The 17,692-nt window shown below is 30.6% G+C and overlaps 4 protein-coding genes across 4 annotated transcripts; 3 read left to right on the top strand and 1 right to left on the bottom strand.

Moving 5' to 3' along the window:
• Positions 1 to 1,055: 1,055 nt before the first annotated feature.
• Positions 1,056 to 3,129, top strand: HELRODRAFT_168956 (hypothetical protein; the record flags this gene model as incomplete). The annotated part of the gene is made up of 2 exons (XM_009014798.1): positions 1,056 to 1,323; positions 2,852 to 3,129. 2 exons carry the CDS (start codon positions 1,056 to 1,058, stop codon positions 3,127 to 3,129), a joined length of 546 nt encoding a protein of 181 aa, XP_009013046.1.
• A 2,997-nt stretch (positions 3,130 to 6,126) lies between these two features.
• Positions 6,127 to 6,809, top strand: HELRODRAFT_168955 (hypothetical protein; the record flags this gene model as incomplete). Its single annotated transcript, XM_009014797.1, has 2 exons — positions 6,127 to 6,544; positions 6,622 to 6,809. The coding sequence occupies 2 exons, from the start codon at positions 6,127 to 6,129 to the stop codon at positions 6,807 to 6,809; spliced, it is 606 nt and encodes a 201-aa protein (XP_009013045.1).
• Positions 6,810 to 9,388: 2,579 nt separating this feature from the next.
• HELRODRAFT_168954 (hypothetical protein) lies at positions 9,389 to 13,000 on the top strand (the record flags this gene model as incomplete). The annotated part of the gene is made up of 5 exons (XM_009014796.1): positions 9,389 to 9,426; positions 9,491 to 9,675; positions 10,417 to 10,540; positions 10,840 to 10,963; positions 12,815 to 13,000. 5 exons carry the CDS (start codon positions 9,389 to 9,391, stop codon positions 12,998 to 13,000), a joined length of 657 nt encoding a protein of 218 aa, XP_009013044.1.
• Positions 13,001 to 15,158: 2,158 nt separating this feature from the next.
• HELRODRAFT_168953 (hypothetical protein) lies at positions 15,159 to 17,307 on the bottom strand (the record flags this gene model as incomplete). Its single annotated transcript, XM_009014795.1, has 4 exons — positions 15,159 to 15,224; positions 16,502 to 16,659; positions 16,813 to 17,002; positions 17,212 to 17,307. 4 exons carry the CDS (start codon positions 17,305 to 17,307, stop codon positions 15,159 to 15,161), a joined length of 510 nt encoding a protein of 169 aa, XP_009013043.1.
• Positions 17,308 to 17,692: the final 385 nt, after the last annotated feature.

Below are 17,692 nucleotides of genomic sequence, written 5' to 3'. Positions count from 1 at the left end.
CCGAAACATGTTATGTATAAATTGTTAATAATAAAAATCCAAGCTTTTTTGATATATGGTATCTTAAATTGAATCGACCAAATAGTTATCAAGCTATACTCTATAATTCGATGTTAGTACCATTTACTAAACCATCTAACAACGATCTTTATTATTTTACCCATTAAATAAACTTATCTCTTGTCAAGCGTTTTACATTTTTGTTTTTTTTTAATTCAATATCATTTGTAAAAAAAATTACCCAAAAATTAGTTTTTCTTTTTTTTAATATTTTGGCTGTTGTTTACATTATACGGCCACTAAGCAACGAACAAGTAAGCAACTAACAAGTTGCACTATGGGGATTTAAACTTTTGACTAAATAAATATAGCTGGAAAAACCAGTTTTCCCGGTTATTTCGAAGTTACCTCACTGAATGGTTTGTTTGTGTATTGATCGTTTGAGTTTTGCTATACTTTATGGTTAAAATAATAATTATTATTAATTAATTAATATAGGCATCTTATTTAGTTAGATGTTAGTTAAAGGTTTTTTTGATCTTAAAATAAACAAACAACTATATAATTATAATTTATAATTAAATAAAAAAAATAATGAAATAATAATAAATAAATAATAACTGTTTCTACTTTTCAAAATAGGAGGACGAATACAAGCTACTGCTAAATCATACAACAGACACATATAAATATGAAAACTTCTTCAATTGGAAATGCCACACCCACACCAGGTTTTTATTAATTAATCACTTCATTATTTTTAAATTTAATTATCTTATAGTACTTATCTTATATATTATATATGAATTAAAATATTAAATGTAAAAACAAATTTGTTTCAATTTAATTTTATTAATAATTAATCTATCATCTGATCAATAAATGAAGGTTTTAATTTAGCTGCACTCTTAAAAACTTGTGAAATACACTTCTAAATTTATTTTTGTTCTTTAAAATTTTATTTACTAATTTCAAATAAAATTATATAAAATAATTTTTTAACTAAATTCTATAAAAATTCAGTTATCCATATTGATGAAAGAGTCACTTTAAAGATGGAAACCAGTTCCTTATCTTTGTATGATTCAAGAAATGATTATTCAGATGAGATTTGCAGATTGAAAACTTTCCTGCTTGCACCAAAACACATTCATCTTGTTCAATATAAATTAAGTGCTAATGGGTTTTATTTTACTGGTAGAAATAATTTGATCAAAAACTATTTCTCTTCAAATGTTCTTCCTTTTGAGGAAAATTCTAAAGTTAGTGATCACCAGTTCAGTGTTGAGTTTCAACAGGCACAGGCTAAGCACAGGAATGGCGGTTTGATTTTTTTATTGCTTGTTGTTTATTTAGTTAGTTTAAGTTTGTAATTACTATTTTGATATTTTGAAAGTATGTTTGTATATATGTGTTAACAGTAAACAATAATTTAGAGATCTCTTAGAAGCTTTATGTAGCTTTAAATTAAAGCATTTGGATGAAAATTTAGTTAAGATTTCTTAAAAGTTTAAATTAATTTTATTTTAAAAACTTGGTGATAAATTGATTTAAATTTGGATTAAAAATTAAAATTTTGGAAAAATTATTAATGTGTAAACTATTTTTTAAAGTAATTAATTAATTAAATTTTTAAATTTACTTGCCCACAAAAAGTTAAAAGTAAATATTGACGGAGTTGGCATGTTTTCATTTTAGAAATAAATGTCTAAAAATTTTCACAAACTTTTTCAACGTAAATAAAATAGCTCGATTTATTAGTTGTTAATTACAAGAATGCGTTTTAATTTTTTAAACTGAACTTTTTCTTCATTTTAATCTAGTTTATTTTATTTCATTTGTACGGTGTTAAACCTAGGAAAACAGGTGCCGGAGCAACAGGGTCAGCCGGCACCCCCTCAATCTACCTCCCATATATCTATAGTCCATATTTACATAACTACATAAGAACAGTTAAGTGTGAGCAATAAAAAACTTGTATAGAAAACAACATGGATCAATTTCCACAAACAATTTGTGGTATTTCATTTCAATGACAACGTCAACATTAATTGCTGTTAAAAATTTTGGAATAAAGTATTAATGAATTGTTGTAGTTAAAAATTTGTTCATATCCTTTTCGGCGTCCCTCCTTCGTACATATTGCAATATTATTATTATTATTATTCATTTTATTATTATTAATTGTTGCAGTAGTAGTAGTAGTGTTAGTGGCGGTAAAGTATTATTATTTTTATTATTTACTATCGTAAGTAAACTTATCTCAGCTTAATCTTAATTACTAACAGTTTTTGTATATAAATTTGTTTTGGTTTCTGCTTTGACTGTTTATGAAATTTGATTTTTTGCATGAAATTTTCATTTCAATAACTTCTGTGAATGGCATTTGCTTTTTTTCTAAACTTCCATCGTATGCTGAGTAAAAATTAGTAGATGAAAGGGGTGTTGTATTGTTAGATCAGAACAACTATCTGATCACACAATATAATAGTGCATGAAAAATAGGTTGACAGGTTCTTCATTTTTTGTATATCTGTTTTCTGTTTTGTATGCCTGGGGGTCTGTTCTAGTTTCTGTCTGTTTTTTTTATTTCACAATAGAATCTATTAACGAAATTATTTCACAACAGAAATAAATGATTTTGTTTTATGTAATATACAATTAATTTTCGTTCTTTTTATCTCACGTGTGTTTCGACATTTAAAAAACCTTTTGGAACATAATGTACATAATGGATTTTTTTGGCTGTTTAGACTGGATTGTTTAACTGCACATAAATCTTAGTTATCTATTCTATCTATGTTGAAAAATTTATTGAAATTTTAAACTTATTAAAATAAAACAACGACAGAACCTGATGATATTAGGTACACTCGTAAGGATATCCCAACAATTTATGGTTCCGGGAATAATTTCATGGATGAAAATGTTCGCCTGAGAAGTTTCGTGCTTGCTCCTCCACATTTGTTCAAACTGAGAGATGGTCTGGTTAGGATGAGGTTTTATTACACTGGAGATGGGAGCAAACTAAAATGTTCCTCCTGCTCTTATGTTGTTTCAGTTGGTGACCAATCTGCATCAGCGAGTATGGTTGCTGATCTGAAACACGAATGCAGATATGTGAGGTGAGAGTCTTTCGAAGTTGACAAAACATCGTAAGTTTTTTAATGAAATGAACTTTTTTAACTTAACAACAAAATATTTTATAAAATTTTGACTCCAGTTGAGCAGAAGAACAAGGAGATGAAAAAACTTTGGCTGTGTGGAGTGGAAAAAGTACAGTCACTGTTCCTACCATGCTGTCATTTGGTCTGTTGCCAAGTTTGCGCCGAATCATCAAATTGCTGCCTTTATTGCAACAAAAATGTTTCACATACTTTTCGTATCTTCTCTTCATAAAAAAAACATTCTGTATATTATTTATCTTTCTAGTTATTTTATCCTAAAAAGTCTTTATTAACACATCAATAAGAGTCGAAATTTATAATTTGATTACCTTTATTGTTGTACACTGTCAATACAGCTTTTAGTAAGTCTTTCAAAACTTTTGTACAAATTTTCACTCTGAAACATCTTCCGAACCGTTATACAATTTGTCATCTTATGTTATCTTAATTGATATCGACAAATGAATACTCTCTAGCATTCGAGTTTATGTGAACAAACGTTTTGGGAATAATATTTAACCTCACTGCTCAGTAGAAATTTTCTAGAAGGCGAGATGGTCTGATGGTTAAGACGGCTGGTCCTGCTCTTGTGGTAGTTGGGCTCGAGTGCGGAGAGATCCCCGCCAATTATGTTTGCGATGCGTGAATCCTTGCATACTCTGCTTGTCTGTCTGCCTGCGAATTTTCGGTGCCTCTTATGAGAATTAATCATGAAAATTAAAAATAACGATAGGTTGAGTTGTAACACATGCTTTTGAGAAAACGCAATTGCCATGTAGATGCGGTATTTAATGCATTAATAATGCTTTAGAATTTAAATTTTAAACAGTAAAATGAAAATTACCTGTCAGTGTCACCGATTCACCCAAATATTTATTTCTATTCTTATTTAAAATTTCTGACAGCACCAATAATTTGCTTCGCAATAGATATCTAGTGGCGGATTTAGGTGGAAGCAGTGAGCAGTATTTTTGCACAGAAGAAGCTCTGTTTTAAAACAAAAATCGGCCGAATGTTGACGTGACAACCAATGAAAGGTCGCACTATCACAAATCTTTGGCCTCCCGTCAAAATTTAAAAAAAATTTAAAAATTCAAATATTTTCAAAATTTTGGCCGTCAGAGTTGTGTAGATCCGCCACTGTAGATATCCTCGTGTGAAGGTTGTTTGATGCATTTATTATTCAATATTTATTGCTAAAGAGATGAAACCGTCAAATTAAATTTAATTGAAATTAAAAATTGGATAAATTGCTCACTCAATATTTATTTATTTGTTCAAATCAAAATCAGAAGCCGTAAAAACTAGTGAAAAGAAGATTTAGTAATTTTGCTTCATATTTTCCTGTTTTTATGGCGATGTTAATAGCAACCCGCTACTACTACTACGCATTAAGTGCTATCAAAAGTGACTCACAGGCGTGTAAACTACGGAATTTATTTTACGCTGCTATGCTACGCAGTTTAAACTGTCAATAAAAAAGGGTCTTTTTCAAAAATATGTTAATCGTGAGAAATAAAATTTTGTTTTAAAATTGAAGATTAAAGGTTAAAAAATGATTAAAGGTCATTCTCTTTTGCGCACTTGATTTAGGGGTATCCACGACAAACACAGACTTTGAATATTGATACGCGTGAAGACCACGCTTCACAGTTATCACACACGTTGCAAATGATAAGCGGGGATCTTCTTGCATTTGAATCCAGTCACTGCAACACTACAGCAGGACCAGATCAGACACCTTTAACCATTATCATGCCGCTCACCAAAATTACTCTGAAATCTTTGAGAAACTTTACAAACAAGTGCGTTTATGTTATCTTAATAAAAATATTTTAATTAGTTAAATGGATAAATAAATAATTTGTTAATTAATTGTGAATTTTGTGAAGTAACTTGAATACTTTTAATTACTTAGATCAACCCATTTTTTCTGTTGATTACTAAAGAGTTAGTTATACCGATGTTAAATATATTTTGTTATAACCACCGGGATAATAAAATTGCGCTACATTATTGTTATCTTGGTTTTTTGTTAATTTTGCTATATTTGTAATCTTTGGATTGTGAGAATATCTGTTATATTAGCGAGTGAATAGTCGTGTTTAAAGTAGTTTCCAGCAGAGAAAGCGCAAATGTGATTTATGTAGTTACTTGGAATAGTTTAGTATTATTCTAGTACTATTGCTTCTATTACAGTTGGCATTCAAATAAACGTTCAACAAAGTTTGCGTTTGGAGCAGTTGTGTTCATATAAATCGAAAATCGGAAAACTTGACGATCGCTGAAAGCTACAACACTGGTGTTGGAAATGCCTATACCTAATAGTTATAATACATATGATAATATATAACACACACGCCTATGATTTCTTGCTAACATATGAATATCTTGGAATTCTCCTGGTTATATAAAACTTGTAGCTCTGTATGTATGTAGGTTTATATGTATGTATGTATGTATGTTTGTATATACATACGCGTGTGTGAGATTATATTGTATATATGTATGTATATATGTATATTGTGTATATATATATATATATATATATATATATATATATATATATATATATATGCATGTAAAATTATGTCCTTATATAAATAGTCAAATGTTTTTGTTTTTGATTAAATTTATTATTTATTGGAATCATAACTATTAGTTTTTGTTTATTAATTATTAAACGTATTAATTTAGATATTTTGAATTATCTGTTTATTAAATAAAATATTAATTAAGTACAGATTGATTAACTTTAACGTTACTTTTTCGTAGTTCATCTAGAAAGAAATCAGTGGAAAAAATATTGAATTCAATTGAGAATAAAATGTATAATTCAATTAAATATAATAATAACTTAATATAAATCAAATAAGTATAATATAAATAACTTTAAGATACAAAAATATTATATAAATAAATATAATATATCAATAATTATAATAGAAATAATATAAAAATGATCTCTGATGAAGCTTCCACACTCTTGTATTCTGACAGAAAGTCGAGCGTTCCAATTGTCGAATCGACATATGGAAATAAGAAAAATTATTCAGACTCAATCTCCAGATTGAAGAGTTTTGTCTTTTGCCCGCTACATTTACATGGGTTGAGGAAGGATTTGGTGGAGAGAGGTTTCTACTACACAGGTGTTGGCTACTGCATCAGATGCTACGCCTGTTTTAGTGAAATAACGTTTAATGAAAATCAGACAATGGAAAATTTGAGTGAACGACACGGCAAAAGATGCAGGTTTTTTTTCCGTAATAGTTCCACAACTCCAACCAAGCATGTCCAAGAAAAATTTGATGAAATAGACGGATTGGCCAAAAGTGACGACGGTCCTTGTGGGACTAATATAGAAAGTCTTATTAAAAGTAATTCATTAATTTCACTTTTCATTTTAACCAAATATCCATTTTAAAGAATCTATTTAACAAATATTTACAATCAGGACTCGAAATGGAGAACAAAAAGCTTAAAGAAATATGGTTATGTCGAAAGTGTAGAGTCGAAGAAGTTCAAACGTTATACCTCCCTTGTCGGCATTTCATCTGTTGTCAGACATGCGCCGAAGAGTCCAGTCACTGTCTCGACTGCTCTGAAAAAATTCTGGGAACTGTTCGAGTGTTCAAGGAATAATATTTTGATAAATTTTAAATCTTTTACTTTACAAGTTTATTCAGTAAATTTCAATGAAACATATGATTTCTGCTTAGTCATTTTGGGATGATGCTTAATTTAAATTTAATGATAAAACATTTTTTTAATCATTTTGTCATAATGACTTTGTCAACAAATGTTTATTTATATAAGATGATTAATCTTAAGTTATGTTATATACGCTTTCGCGTAATTTACGTCTTCAATAACAAATCAGAGGCAATATTTTTGAAATTTTTTCGTAAATACGAGTAAATGTTATTTGGTAATTTCCTATTAGTATTTATTACTAGCTGTTTATTTATTAATATTTCCATTTAAAGTTTTTGAGAATTTATGAACGCAACCATGAAAATAATTGAAATAAAAAAAATTAACTAAATCAAGAAACAAAAGCCATGATTAATAATCGCATTTTGAATTGTATTTCAAAATATATTTGTTTGATATTTACCATTGTCATATTGTAGAATAGCGAAAAACTAGAAGATAAAAAAAATTCATATGTTATTTTATATAATTTTACAATTTTCATTTTGGTATTTTTCAGAGCTAGAACTACATAATGCACGTGAATATAGGCGATCAATGAATTTTACACATAAAATTTCATAAGACATCTGATAGATGAGGATTTTTTTGCATTAAAACCCGGTTACTGCAACAACGTTGCCAAGTACCTTAACCATTAAACCATGTTTCAAGTCACTATTTGATCTGTCAGTCATGAGTCACATTTGCTATCAAATCATTAGATTTTTTGTTTTTTTTTTTATTTTGAACAAAAGTAGGTACTTTAATAATAATTGCAATTGAATAAAAAGCATTGCAAAATTACATTCGTTTCAAATTAAAATTATTTTAAAAGCCTTGCTATCCGTCTATACAATCACACCACATAAATAAGATCAAATAGTTCATATAGGGAATTTGTTTAACCAAGACCTTTCTTTCCGTGATTTGTATTTATTGTTATAAGAAACTTTTTTAATTTTACTGTCTTCATTACTAATTGATTTGATTAACCATAACAATAAAAACAAATCACAGGAAAAAAGGCCAGGGTTATACAAATTTTCTATATAAACTGCTACAGGTGCTGCAGATGATTGAAAAATCGAAATAGATCCTATACCTACACTCGAAAATAAATTGAAAATTGTATATTATTCTAACTTTAATAAAATAAATAATGACGACAAAAGTTTTGTTAGAAATATTGAGAAATGTAATAAAAAACTATCCAACGCTAGAAATTCAGTAGATTTAATAAATCACTATAAAAATGTAATAAATTACTACATGTATGTAGAAAAGAAACTGGAATATAACGAACGTAAAGCGAGTCTTCAGAGAAAGAGTTACCGTCAACGAGTGTTTCAGCTCTCTAACTTCATGACACTCTCGAGGAACAGAGCCATATCCAGAGATCAGTTGGATGTCTCTTACTGGGCATAAAAATTTGCCTCGCTTTGAAATCACTTTCTTTTATACTGAAAAATTGTGTAAGCGTGCTAGACAGTTTGCATATAAACATATCACGATGTGAGTTATATCTACGAGCCAAGTAATACGCTAAGCCAAATCTGGAAGTGTTGAGTTATCAGAAGCCTTACGTGCACACAAGCTCGTTCGTTAACCATTCAAACTCGCATTCTTTTTTCTTGCTACATAACAGTATCTAGTAAGACGCCTGTTCAACTGTATGTCCTATGTTCTTCATACAACTCGATCGCCTTTTACCTGCCAAACCCAAATCCTTCAAAAAGCTGTACACTGAAAATCCAACAACACTTCTTGCACTGACCTCAACTGCGTACAACAAACACCTTAACACACGTTGTTCTACCTCACCAACAAGCTCTTCATACATGGCTGTTTTTATAGCGTAGCTTGCTGCTATATTAGCCTCATACGGTACACCCATACTCTCTGCTGATACCGACTGTACAACCACGTTGAGTCTTGCTTCTGTATCTTTTATGAACGAAGGGTAGTTCCTCATGCTCTCCAAAATCTGCCATGACCTCCAATCTCAGCCATTATCAAAAATATTTCTTCCGTTGCAAACAAAAATCATTTTTAGTGGTTGGCTCCAGCTCACCCTCTCTTAGAAAACGGATTTTTTTTTAGTTTACACGGCGGCCTTGAATTTGTCTCGTAATGAACATTGGAAATAAGTTTCGCTAGTACTTTCAATACTTTGTTGTGCTTCCATGTATAACGTCCATGACTGAGTGGGTATTTGCAAGAAGCCATTACGTGGGCCACCGTTTCCATTTCTCCACAAAAGGTACACAAAAGCTACACTACAAAAGCTTCTCCTGCCACTTTCCATCTAGCAAGATTTATTTCTTTCTCTGCGTTCCATTTTTTCACTGTTTTTAACGATGGCTTCACTTTTTTTACACATTCGTCAGCTGAGTCGTTTAACATCAGTTGACACCTAATTTTTGCCACCTTGAATTCTTATATATATATATATATATATAAACACACAAATATATGCATATATATTTATATTTATTTATATACATATATGTATATAAATTTCTCTCATGGATTCACTTGCCATGCGTTTGCCGACGACATTCAGGTTCTAGTCACTGGTCCTACATATATATATATATATATATATATATATATATATATAACTTTAGTGAGAAAAATGAAAAATCGAAAAAACGAACTACAAAAACTTTAGTGAGAAAAATCGAAAACGATAGCGGCAGTGGTAATGATGGTGGTATTTGCGATTGTGATGATGGTTGTAATGGTAACGATAAAAGTGGTAGTAATGATCGTGAAGTTACCAAAGAAGACTCAGAACTAAAATTGCAATTAGGTTTGTTGAACATTAGGTCAATTATGAATAAGATCAAAACTGTTCGCGATTTATTTTCTAATAATTTTGATATTTTTGTTGTTACGGAATCCTGGCATGGGTCGTCCGATAATTTATCACTTAGACTCACTCTGCCACCTGATTTTGTGTTCATAGATTTTCTGAGGCCGACCGACCCTAACCATGGTGGAATAATTGTATTTTTTAAAAATTATTTTAAATTTTATAGAATTCCGCTGCCTTTATTTAAGACGTTTGAGGCTATAGTTGTGAAATTTTATTTCAACAAAGTAACTATTGTTGTTTTTGCAATTTATTGTCCTGGGTCTTCTATTCCATCACCATTGTTTTTTGATGAGTTATCATCTGTTTTTGATCAAATATTGCTTTTAGCAAATTATGTTATTTTTATTGGAGATGTGAATATTCATGTTGAACTTTTGAACGACCCTAATGCATTGAAATTGTTTGAAATTTTTGATTTATATCAATTGATAAATAGAATAAATGAACCAACCCACGTTCATGGTGGAACATTGGATTTAATTGCCTCTAGTTCTGACCTTCCCTCACAATTTTTTTCCGTTGAGCCACCAAATGTGTATTCAGACCACAGTTTAATTAAAATTTGTTTCCCTATTTCTGTTCCCACACCTCAGAAAAAATGGAAACTTACTCGTTCATGGAATCAAATTGACGAAAATCAATTTTCTTCACTAGTTCTCGAATCACCTATTTCAGGGCCGTTCAATTCATCTTCCGCTGATACCCTGTTGGATTTGTTTAATTCTGAAATCGTGAGAATTGTGGATATGGTTGCTCCTTGTCGTTATGTCAAATCTACTCATGTGTCATCCGCCCCTTGGTTTGACTCTGAATGTCGTTCATTAAATCGCAATTGTCGAAAACTGGAACGATTGTATAGGAAAATGAAAAATGATATTAATCGAAATGCATGGCGCTTAGCGTTAAAAGAAAAAATACAACAATTTTCCCAAAAAAGAAACAAATTTTGGTCAAATCAAGTTGATTCGTTTAAAAAACAACCAAAAAAATTGTGGAATATCCTCGACAAAATTTTATCTAAAAATCACAAAATTCAAATGATTTCTCCCCCAATGATTTATTGACATTTTTTGTGAATAAAATCAATAATATTCGTAGCACGACTATAGAAAATACTAACAAACCAATCCAGTTTGAGTATGTCTCTAGGGTCGTCTCTCCTGAAGCAATTGTTAATCTTTCAGATTTTCAAATGTGCACGCCAGATGAATTGCGTAAAATAGTTTGTGACTCCCCTGGCAGTTCTTGTTCTCTTGATCTGATTCCAACATACATATTTAAAAAATTTATAGATCTTTTTTGCCATTTTTGACATTTTTTGTCAACCAATGTTTATCAACTGGCAGTTTTCCCAACCCTTTGAAACATGCTATTGTAACCCCACTTCTAAAAAAATCAAATTTGGACGACAACGTTTTATCAAATTACCGTCCTGTCTCTAATCTTTCATTCATTTTTAAAGTCATTGAACGAGTTGTTATCAAACAATTGTTACAGCATTTAAACAAAAACAATTTGTTGCCAAAGAATCAATCCGGCTATCGTCAATATTTTTCCACAGAAACTGCACTCATTGATATTTTCTCCCAGTTGTTCCCTTCAGTTGACAGTCAATGCGTTTCTTTTTTAGCATTACTTGATATGAGTGCTGCATTTGATTGTGTCGATCAAATATATAAACTCTCCACAAATTTTTTTCTCTCTGATTCAGTCTTATCGTGGTTCGCTTCCTATCTTTTAGGCCGCACCCAGCAGGTTTCTTACAACAACACCCTCTCCGACATAAACAAACTATCGTTTGGTGTCCCCCAGGGATCTGTGTTGGGACCTCTGTTGTTTCTTATGTACACTGCTGATGTTTTTGATATCATTCAAAAATATGAGTTCAGCTCCCACGCCTTTGCTGATGATATTCAGTTATTGGTTTCTTGTCCTGTTGATTCGATTGATGCTTCTCTGAATGAACTGACTGACTGTCTCATCGAAATTGGATCTTGGATGAGTATGAATCAGTTAAAGTTAAATCAATCTAAAACACAAATATTACCGGTTGGTTCTTGGCAGCAGCTGTCGAAGGTCAACATTTCATCGATCAGTGTCGGCAATGACATCATTGAATTTTCCACATCTGTCCGTAGTCTTGGAGTTATTATTGACTCAAACTTAAAGATGGATTTACATATTAATAATTTAGTGAGGGTCTGCTCCAACCAACTCCGTTTATTACGCAATGTCAAAAAATCACTAAACACGTCTGTTCTTCAAACCTTGGTTTCCTCTTTCGTCTTTTCCAGACTAGACTACTGCAATGGCCTTTTTATGGTGTTACCAAAAGGTCTTTTTCAAAGCTTCAGTCAATACAGAATCGTGCGGCCAAGCTAGTTTTGGGTGGTTCGTGGTTCGATCATGTTACGCCTATTTTGAACAGGTTGCACTGGTTGAGGGTTGAAAAACGTGTTTCCTTCAAGTTGGCAGTTTTGATGTTTAAATGTGTCAATAATACAGCACCTCCCTACCTCATCGATAGATTGGAATCATACAAATCTCATTTTTCAAAATATTCCTTTCGATCAACCGAGCGCAATTTATTTTTTATCCCGACCACAAAGTTGGTGACGGGTTCCCGCAACTTTGCGGTTTTTGGCCCGATTGTTTGGAATGGTTTACCTCCATACTTACGTGACCATAACCTATCATATTTACAATTTCGAAGTCAACTTAAAACTTATTTATTTGCACAATGAATGTCCGTCTTATTTGTCTATGATTTAGTAGCGCTTTTGAGATTCAACAATAAAAAAGCGCTGTATATAAATTTCCGTAATAATAATTATAATAATATATATTCCATTATATATATATATATATATATATATATATATATATATTCCATTATGTTATATTACGATGTTTTTCCTTTATTTAAACTGACAAAACATTTTACGTTCTAAGGCGTAATTTCAAAATATAATTAGTTGATTAAATAAAACATTACGATTTTTTTAGAATAAAGATTAAACTGATTTTTTATTTCCATCTAACATTCTTCTTGGCATTACACACCTCATTCCAGCTGCAGCAGGTGCACCAGGAGTTTTTCACAAGAGCCTACAGCTACTTCGTTGTGGAAGATGAAAAAACTGGAGTCTGTTTTGATGAAGCTATGGATGGAGTGATCAAACTGGATGGAGTTGCTAACGCTGGAGCTTGCATTCAAAAGTGCATGGTTAAGATCACGCACTCGTTTTTGATTTCATAAACATTTGAACAAATAAAAAATAAAACTTTTTGAAACTCATTTAATAGGTAACGACCAACATGGATCAATTACAAGGAATCGGTGGGGTCTTGTCCGTGCGTTCCTAAGATGAACGATCTGTGTAACGTAACCACTGATCTGACAGGAGGGTGTTTGGCTTTTGTCACTCACGGTATGTTGTGCTTCATGAAAAACTTTTTAAAATGATACTTCAAAAATATAAAAATACTCATTTTATGCCAAAATAGATTGTCCACCTCCCTTTAAATACATAATTGAATATCACAAATGTTATTTCGTACCTTCAATATGAAGCAGTTGGAGCGATTGGAACATATCTAGAGAGTTCTGCAATAATCTGCTCAAATCCCATCCCGTCGTGGTCGAGGATTTTATTGAAAATTTTCTCATTTCTTCTTACCTTCTCAATATCAAACGTAAAAAAAAATTTATTCATTTTTACAAATTTATTCAAACTCGGTGAAAATTTTATTCTAGATAAACTTTAAACTAATTTTATTTGGACAGAAAACAGAATAATTTATCACTAGAACAATTTATTTTTATTTTATTTAAATATTTTTAGTGGCCAAACTTGTTGTTATACCTTAAATAAGTACTTTGAAAATACTTCAAATTACTTATTTTAGTGGCAATATTAACTCATACTTTCACTGTTGTAATACGTTCTCCCCACACACTCTGCTTTCGACAGCATCGTATACAGCGTGGACGGCAATGCGTCGTACATTCATCAATGCTACTTTTGTCTCAAACTGGGAGCCATACCCTGGTGATGAATTTGAATACATATAATGAATTAAAAGAATTATTTCCATTGAAAACCCCTCTATTAATGACCAAATTTAAAAGATAAATTTAGTAGTTTATAGAAAATGTTAAAATTATTTCGCTAATATTTTTCTGAAAGATCGAATGTTTCCAGCCGATTTTAACAGATGGTGTGGCCATTGCCCAATAGGACTCAATGAATATGCTTGCATGATCTATGCTTCAGCATTTGAAGCTGTTTGGGAGTACCAGTGCTGGAACAAAGGAAATGTTCTGTGTGAAATTGACATTTATCAAACTTTAGGTTTGTGAAGTTTATTTTATTATGGTCGTTTAATGATGTAAAGACTCAAATGGAAAATTACGACGCGGCATTAAATTTTTTACTAGGCTAGTTAAACGTTTTAATATAATATTGTGCTTATTTTCAATTGTAATCACATTTTAAATATCTAAATACTTTTAGACATTTTTTTGGTTAACTTTTTATCTTTAATTTTTGTGTAAAGAGCTTTGTCAAAACGTAACAGACAACAATCAGATAATGCCATGAGTTATAAATTTTTTTTAACACAGAAAATTTAAGAGCAATCATTCTAGTTAGTTTTATCATATTGATGGCAAAAACAAGTATAAGCACATGCGCTATGCGTCTGTTGTTGCCACTTTTGAGAAACACAAAAGAGAGAATTGTAAAGAAAGACACTTACTCCGATATACTAATGTACAAACATTTCATCGCACCAGAGATAGTAAAATAAATAATAATTTTCATTACAACAAAGTTATGAGTTTGTGACATACGAATTTTTAAAAGTTCCATTTATTATACTATCATCCAACAATAATGGTGAATACCCTTTGTTGAATGTTGTTTTAGCTCCTATTTTTAAACTTGCACGCAATCAAATGCACACAGCTTCACGATTTTTTTATCTTTTTTTTATATTTAAACAAATTTTATCAAATTCTCTATTTTGAATTTAAAACATTAAGAAAAATTGTTTAGTTGTCATCAGACACATTTACCTTAAGGTTTTGTAACTATAGTTTATAAGAATTAAAAATTTTGATGAGGTTTAATTTTCTTGGATTTCATTGATTTTCGATACAGGAAACAAATATTATCCAATCAACAATCACATGCATGTTCATAAAAATTTGCAATGTATTACATAAAAAAAATCAATTCCTATCTTACCTGCATTCAGCATTTGTGGCGCCATACAGACTGCTGGCGATGCTTTATTAGAAAATTAATATTGTTTCCTTTGTCAGTGCTTAGTAAATCAATGTAAACATATCGAAATGTTTATTTTTAACGTTTATTATCTTAGCCTGCAATTTTTGAATTTTGTAATCTATGTCAAACATTGTCGCATAAAGGGGCAGTGATATTTATGCCTGTAATTTGAATATAATACATTTCATCCTGGCAAAGTTCGAAAGATATGATTAAATTTTTTTTCAATTTTTTATTTCTCCAGTTATCATAACTCAAGACTCTCTGTGTGGTTTGAAATTCTGTAGGAATATTTGTCCATCAATAATTTTCAAATTGATTTTTAACGAGGAATTTCATTGATTTGGTGGAATTTGTAAGATTAAATTTGTATTGCCATATTCATACATCAGGAATTTTGTCAGTAAGCTTTACACCCTGTCTGTACACTTTCGTTAGAAAAAAAACAAAAACTTATGAAAATTTCATCTATTGTGAAATCATCATTCAAAGCCTTTATTAGAGTATTTCAACTCTGAAAATGTGTTTGCGAACTATAATCGCGCCTATAAATTAATTAATTACTGACATCTAAAGATATTTATAGAATTTGTTCACTGCACAAACTTATTTTTCGTTGAGTTATCATTTTTGTTTACAATGCATATAAAGTGTAGTTGTTGATTGTTCAATGAATATTAAACAAAATGTTTTGGAAAAATTTTGGGTTATGAATTTTGTATGGCAAACTTAAAAGGTTATTGTTAAACTTACGAATATACGTTCGTGTGAAATTATTTCACCTTTAAATTTTCACTTTAAATAGTTTAACAAAAAAAATGCTTCAAATAATTTTCTGAAAATTAAATATTAAAAAACAAAGTTAATAACTTGTATCAATTTTAGAGTTTTGGTTTTTTTTTCGTTCATAAATCATCAAAAAACTGATAGTTTTAATAAAATTTAAATAGATTTTTATTTTTAAAACTTAAGTAGAAAAACATGTTATAAATCAGTAATATTAACATTGGAAATAAATTTTCCATAGAAAACAGATCAGCGGTTTGAACATTTGTCTCACAAACTCAGCAACAAAAGCTATTTCTCACTGCTGCCTAATCATACCTCTTTCCTAACTTCACTTCTCCTTTATAGCATTCCTCTTAAAGAAAGACATTAAATTCTATTTTCATTGAAAACTACAAAAAAGATTTATGCTTACTAGTCACATTTTACTCAACTAGTGATCGTTGAATATGAAAGGTCACTTTACTTAGTGATAGCTACTTGGATAAAAATAATTAATACGTAGCACATAAAACGATTATATATGATATACAAACAAAACACCAATGATATGATGAGTAAAATGACCAACTACTTTTTCCCCATAGCGAGTTGCGACACAGAAATTTCAAATTAGCGAGATCAATTGTTCTAATAGCGTCATCATAGTAGAAAATGTCAAATAACTATTGCATATATACTCTTAGACGTGTCACGACTCGGTCACAACAGGTTCCAATTTCTTTCAAGCATTTTACGCACATGCGATGACAGCAAGGCTGGGCCAAAACTTCAAACTCGTTGATACTGCAGTAGCAACATGTTCTCTCAGATCTCAATCTCTCGTTTTTTTTCAAAACTGTTGCGGTTGATAATTTTTTTGAACTGAATGTTAGTTACTTTTAAAATGTTGTTATTGATTGAAAAGTAACAGTTTACCAATTAGAAACGTTAAAAATTTTACATTTTCAAACATTTCATTTTAGAAAACCACTAAAATTGTTTTACAAACGTTTAGCAGTTTTATATTCAATGGTCTCTTTCCTTGGGCTAGCCTTGTCTTTTTCTTCTTCAACTGTCATGCTGTCTTCCTCCACGTTCGTCTTCTTATTTCTTTCAGTTGTCCCACATGCCTCATCGGGCTTATCACGTTGATCTGCCATCTGATCATTTACACTCCCATCTTCAACTTTCGTCGCCACCTATTTTACAAAATGTTGTTTTAAAGAAAGTGACAACAAAAATAATGTAAGATTTCAAAGTAGTAATTTCCAACATGAAACTCAATTTTTGCCAGGACAATACTACCCGATGTCGTCATTAAGATCTTTCACTGAGAAAGTCTAGTTTTTTAAAAGTATTAAGCTATGTTATGTTGTTGATAACGTGACGTGAACTGCATAAAAATAACCTGACAATCGTACGTAGAGTACATGCAAGCATTGCTCAAATTTAAGTTAAGGTTAGGCGATTCAGTGCACACGTGCAAATACAAGCGAGCAAACATTTGACACACGGATCATAAGATTTCGAATTTTGCACAGGCAGCGTTCGAACCTGCTCACTACGCAACAACATTAAAGTGAGACAAAGCAATCCTACCGCCTGGTGTTACTTGCTGCAAAAATAAAATTTATTTAAACTTTTTTTTCATTGCAGTACAATGAAATTAAATATTACATATTTATGAAAAAGAATAACAAAAACTTATCACTCAACTATTTTGATTCAGCATAACTTAGCACAAGAAAATTTAACATTTAGCATAACTCCATTTGCAATATGTGGAGTATTGCAGTGTACAACAATACCAAAAATATTATGAACACCTCTGCAATACATGCTTATTAATCTTCATGCATAGTTTGAGAAGCGAAAATTTCAAATGAAAT

This window comes from Helobdella robusta (assembly GCF_000326865.2).
Source record: "Helobdella robusta unplaced genomic scaffold HELROscaffold_14, whole genome shotgun sequence".
Taxonomy (NCBI): Eukaryota; Metazoa; Annelida; class Clitellata; order Rhynchobdellida; family Glossiphoniidae; genus Helobdella; species Helobdella robusta.
Note: the sequence above shows the minus strand (reverse complement) of the source record. Positions and strands in the feature narration are given on the sequence as shown.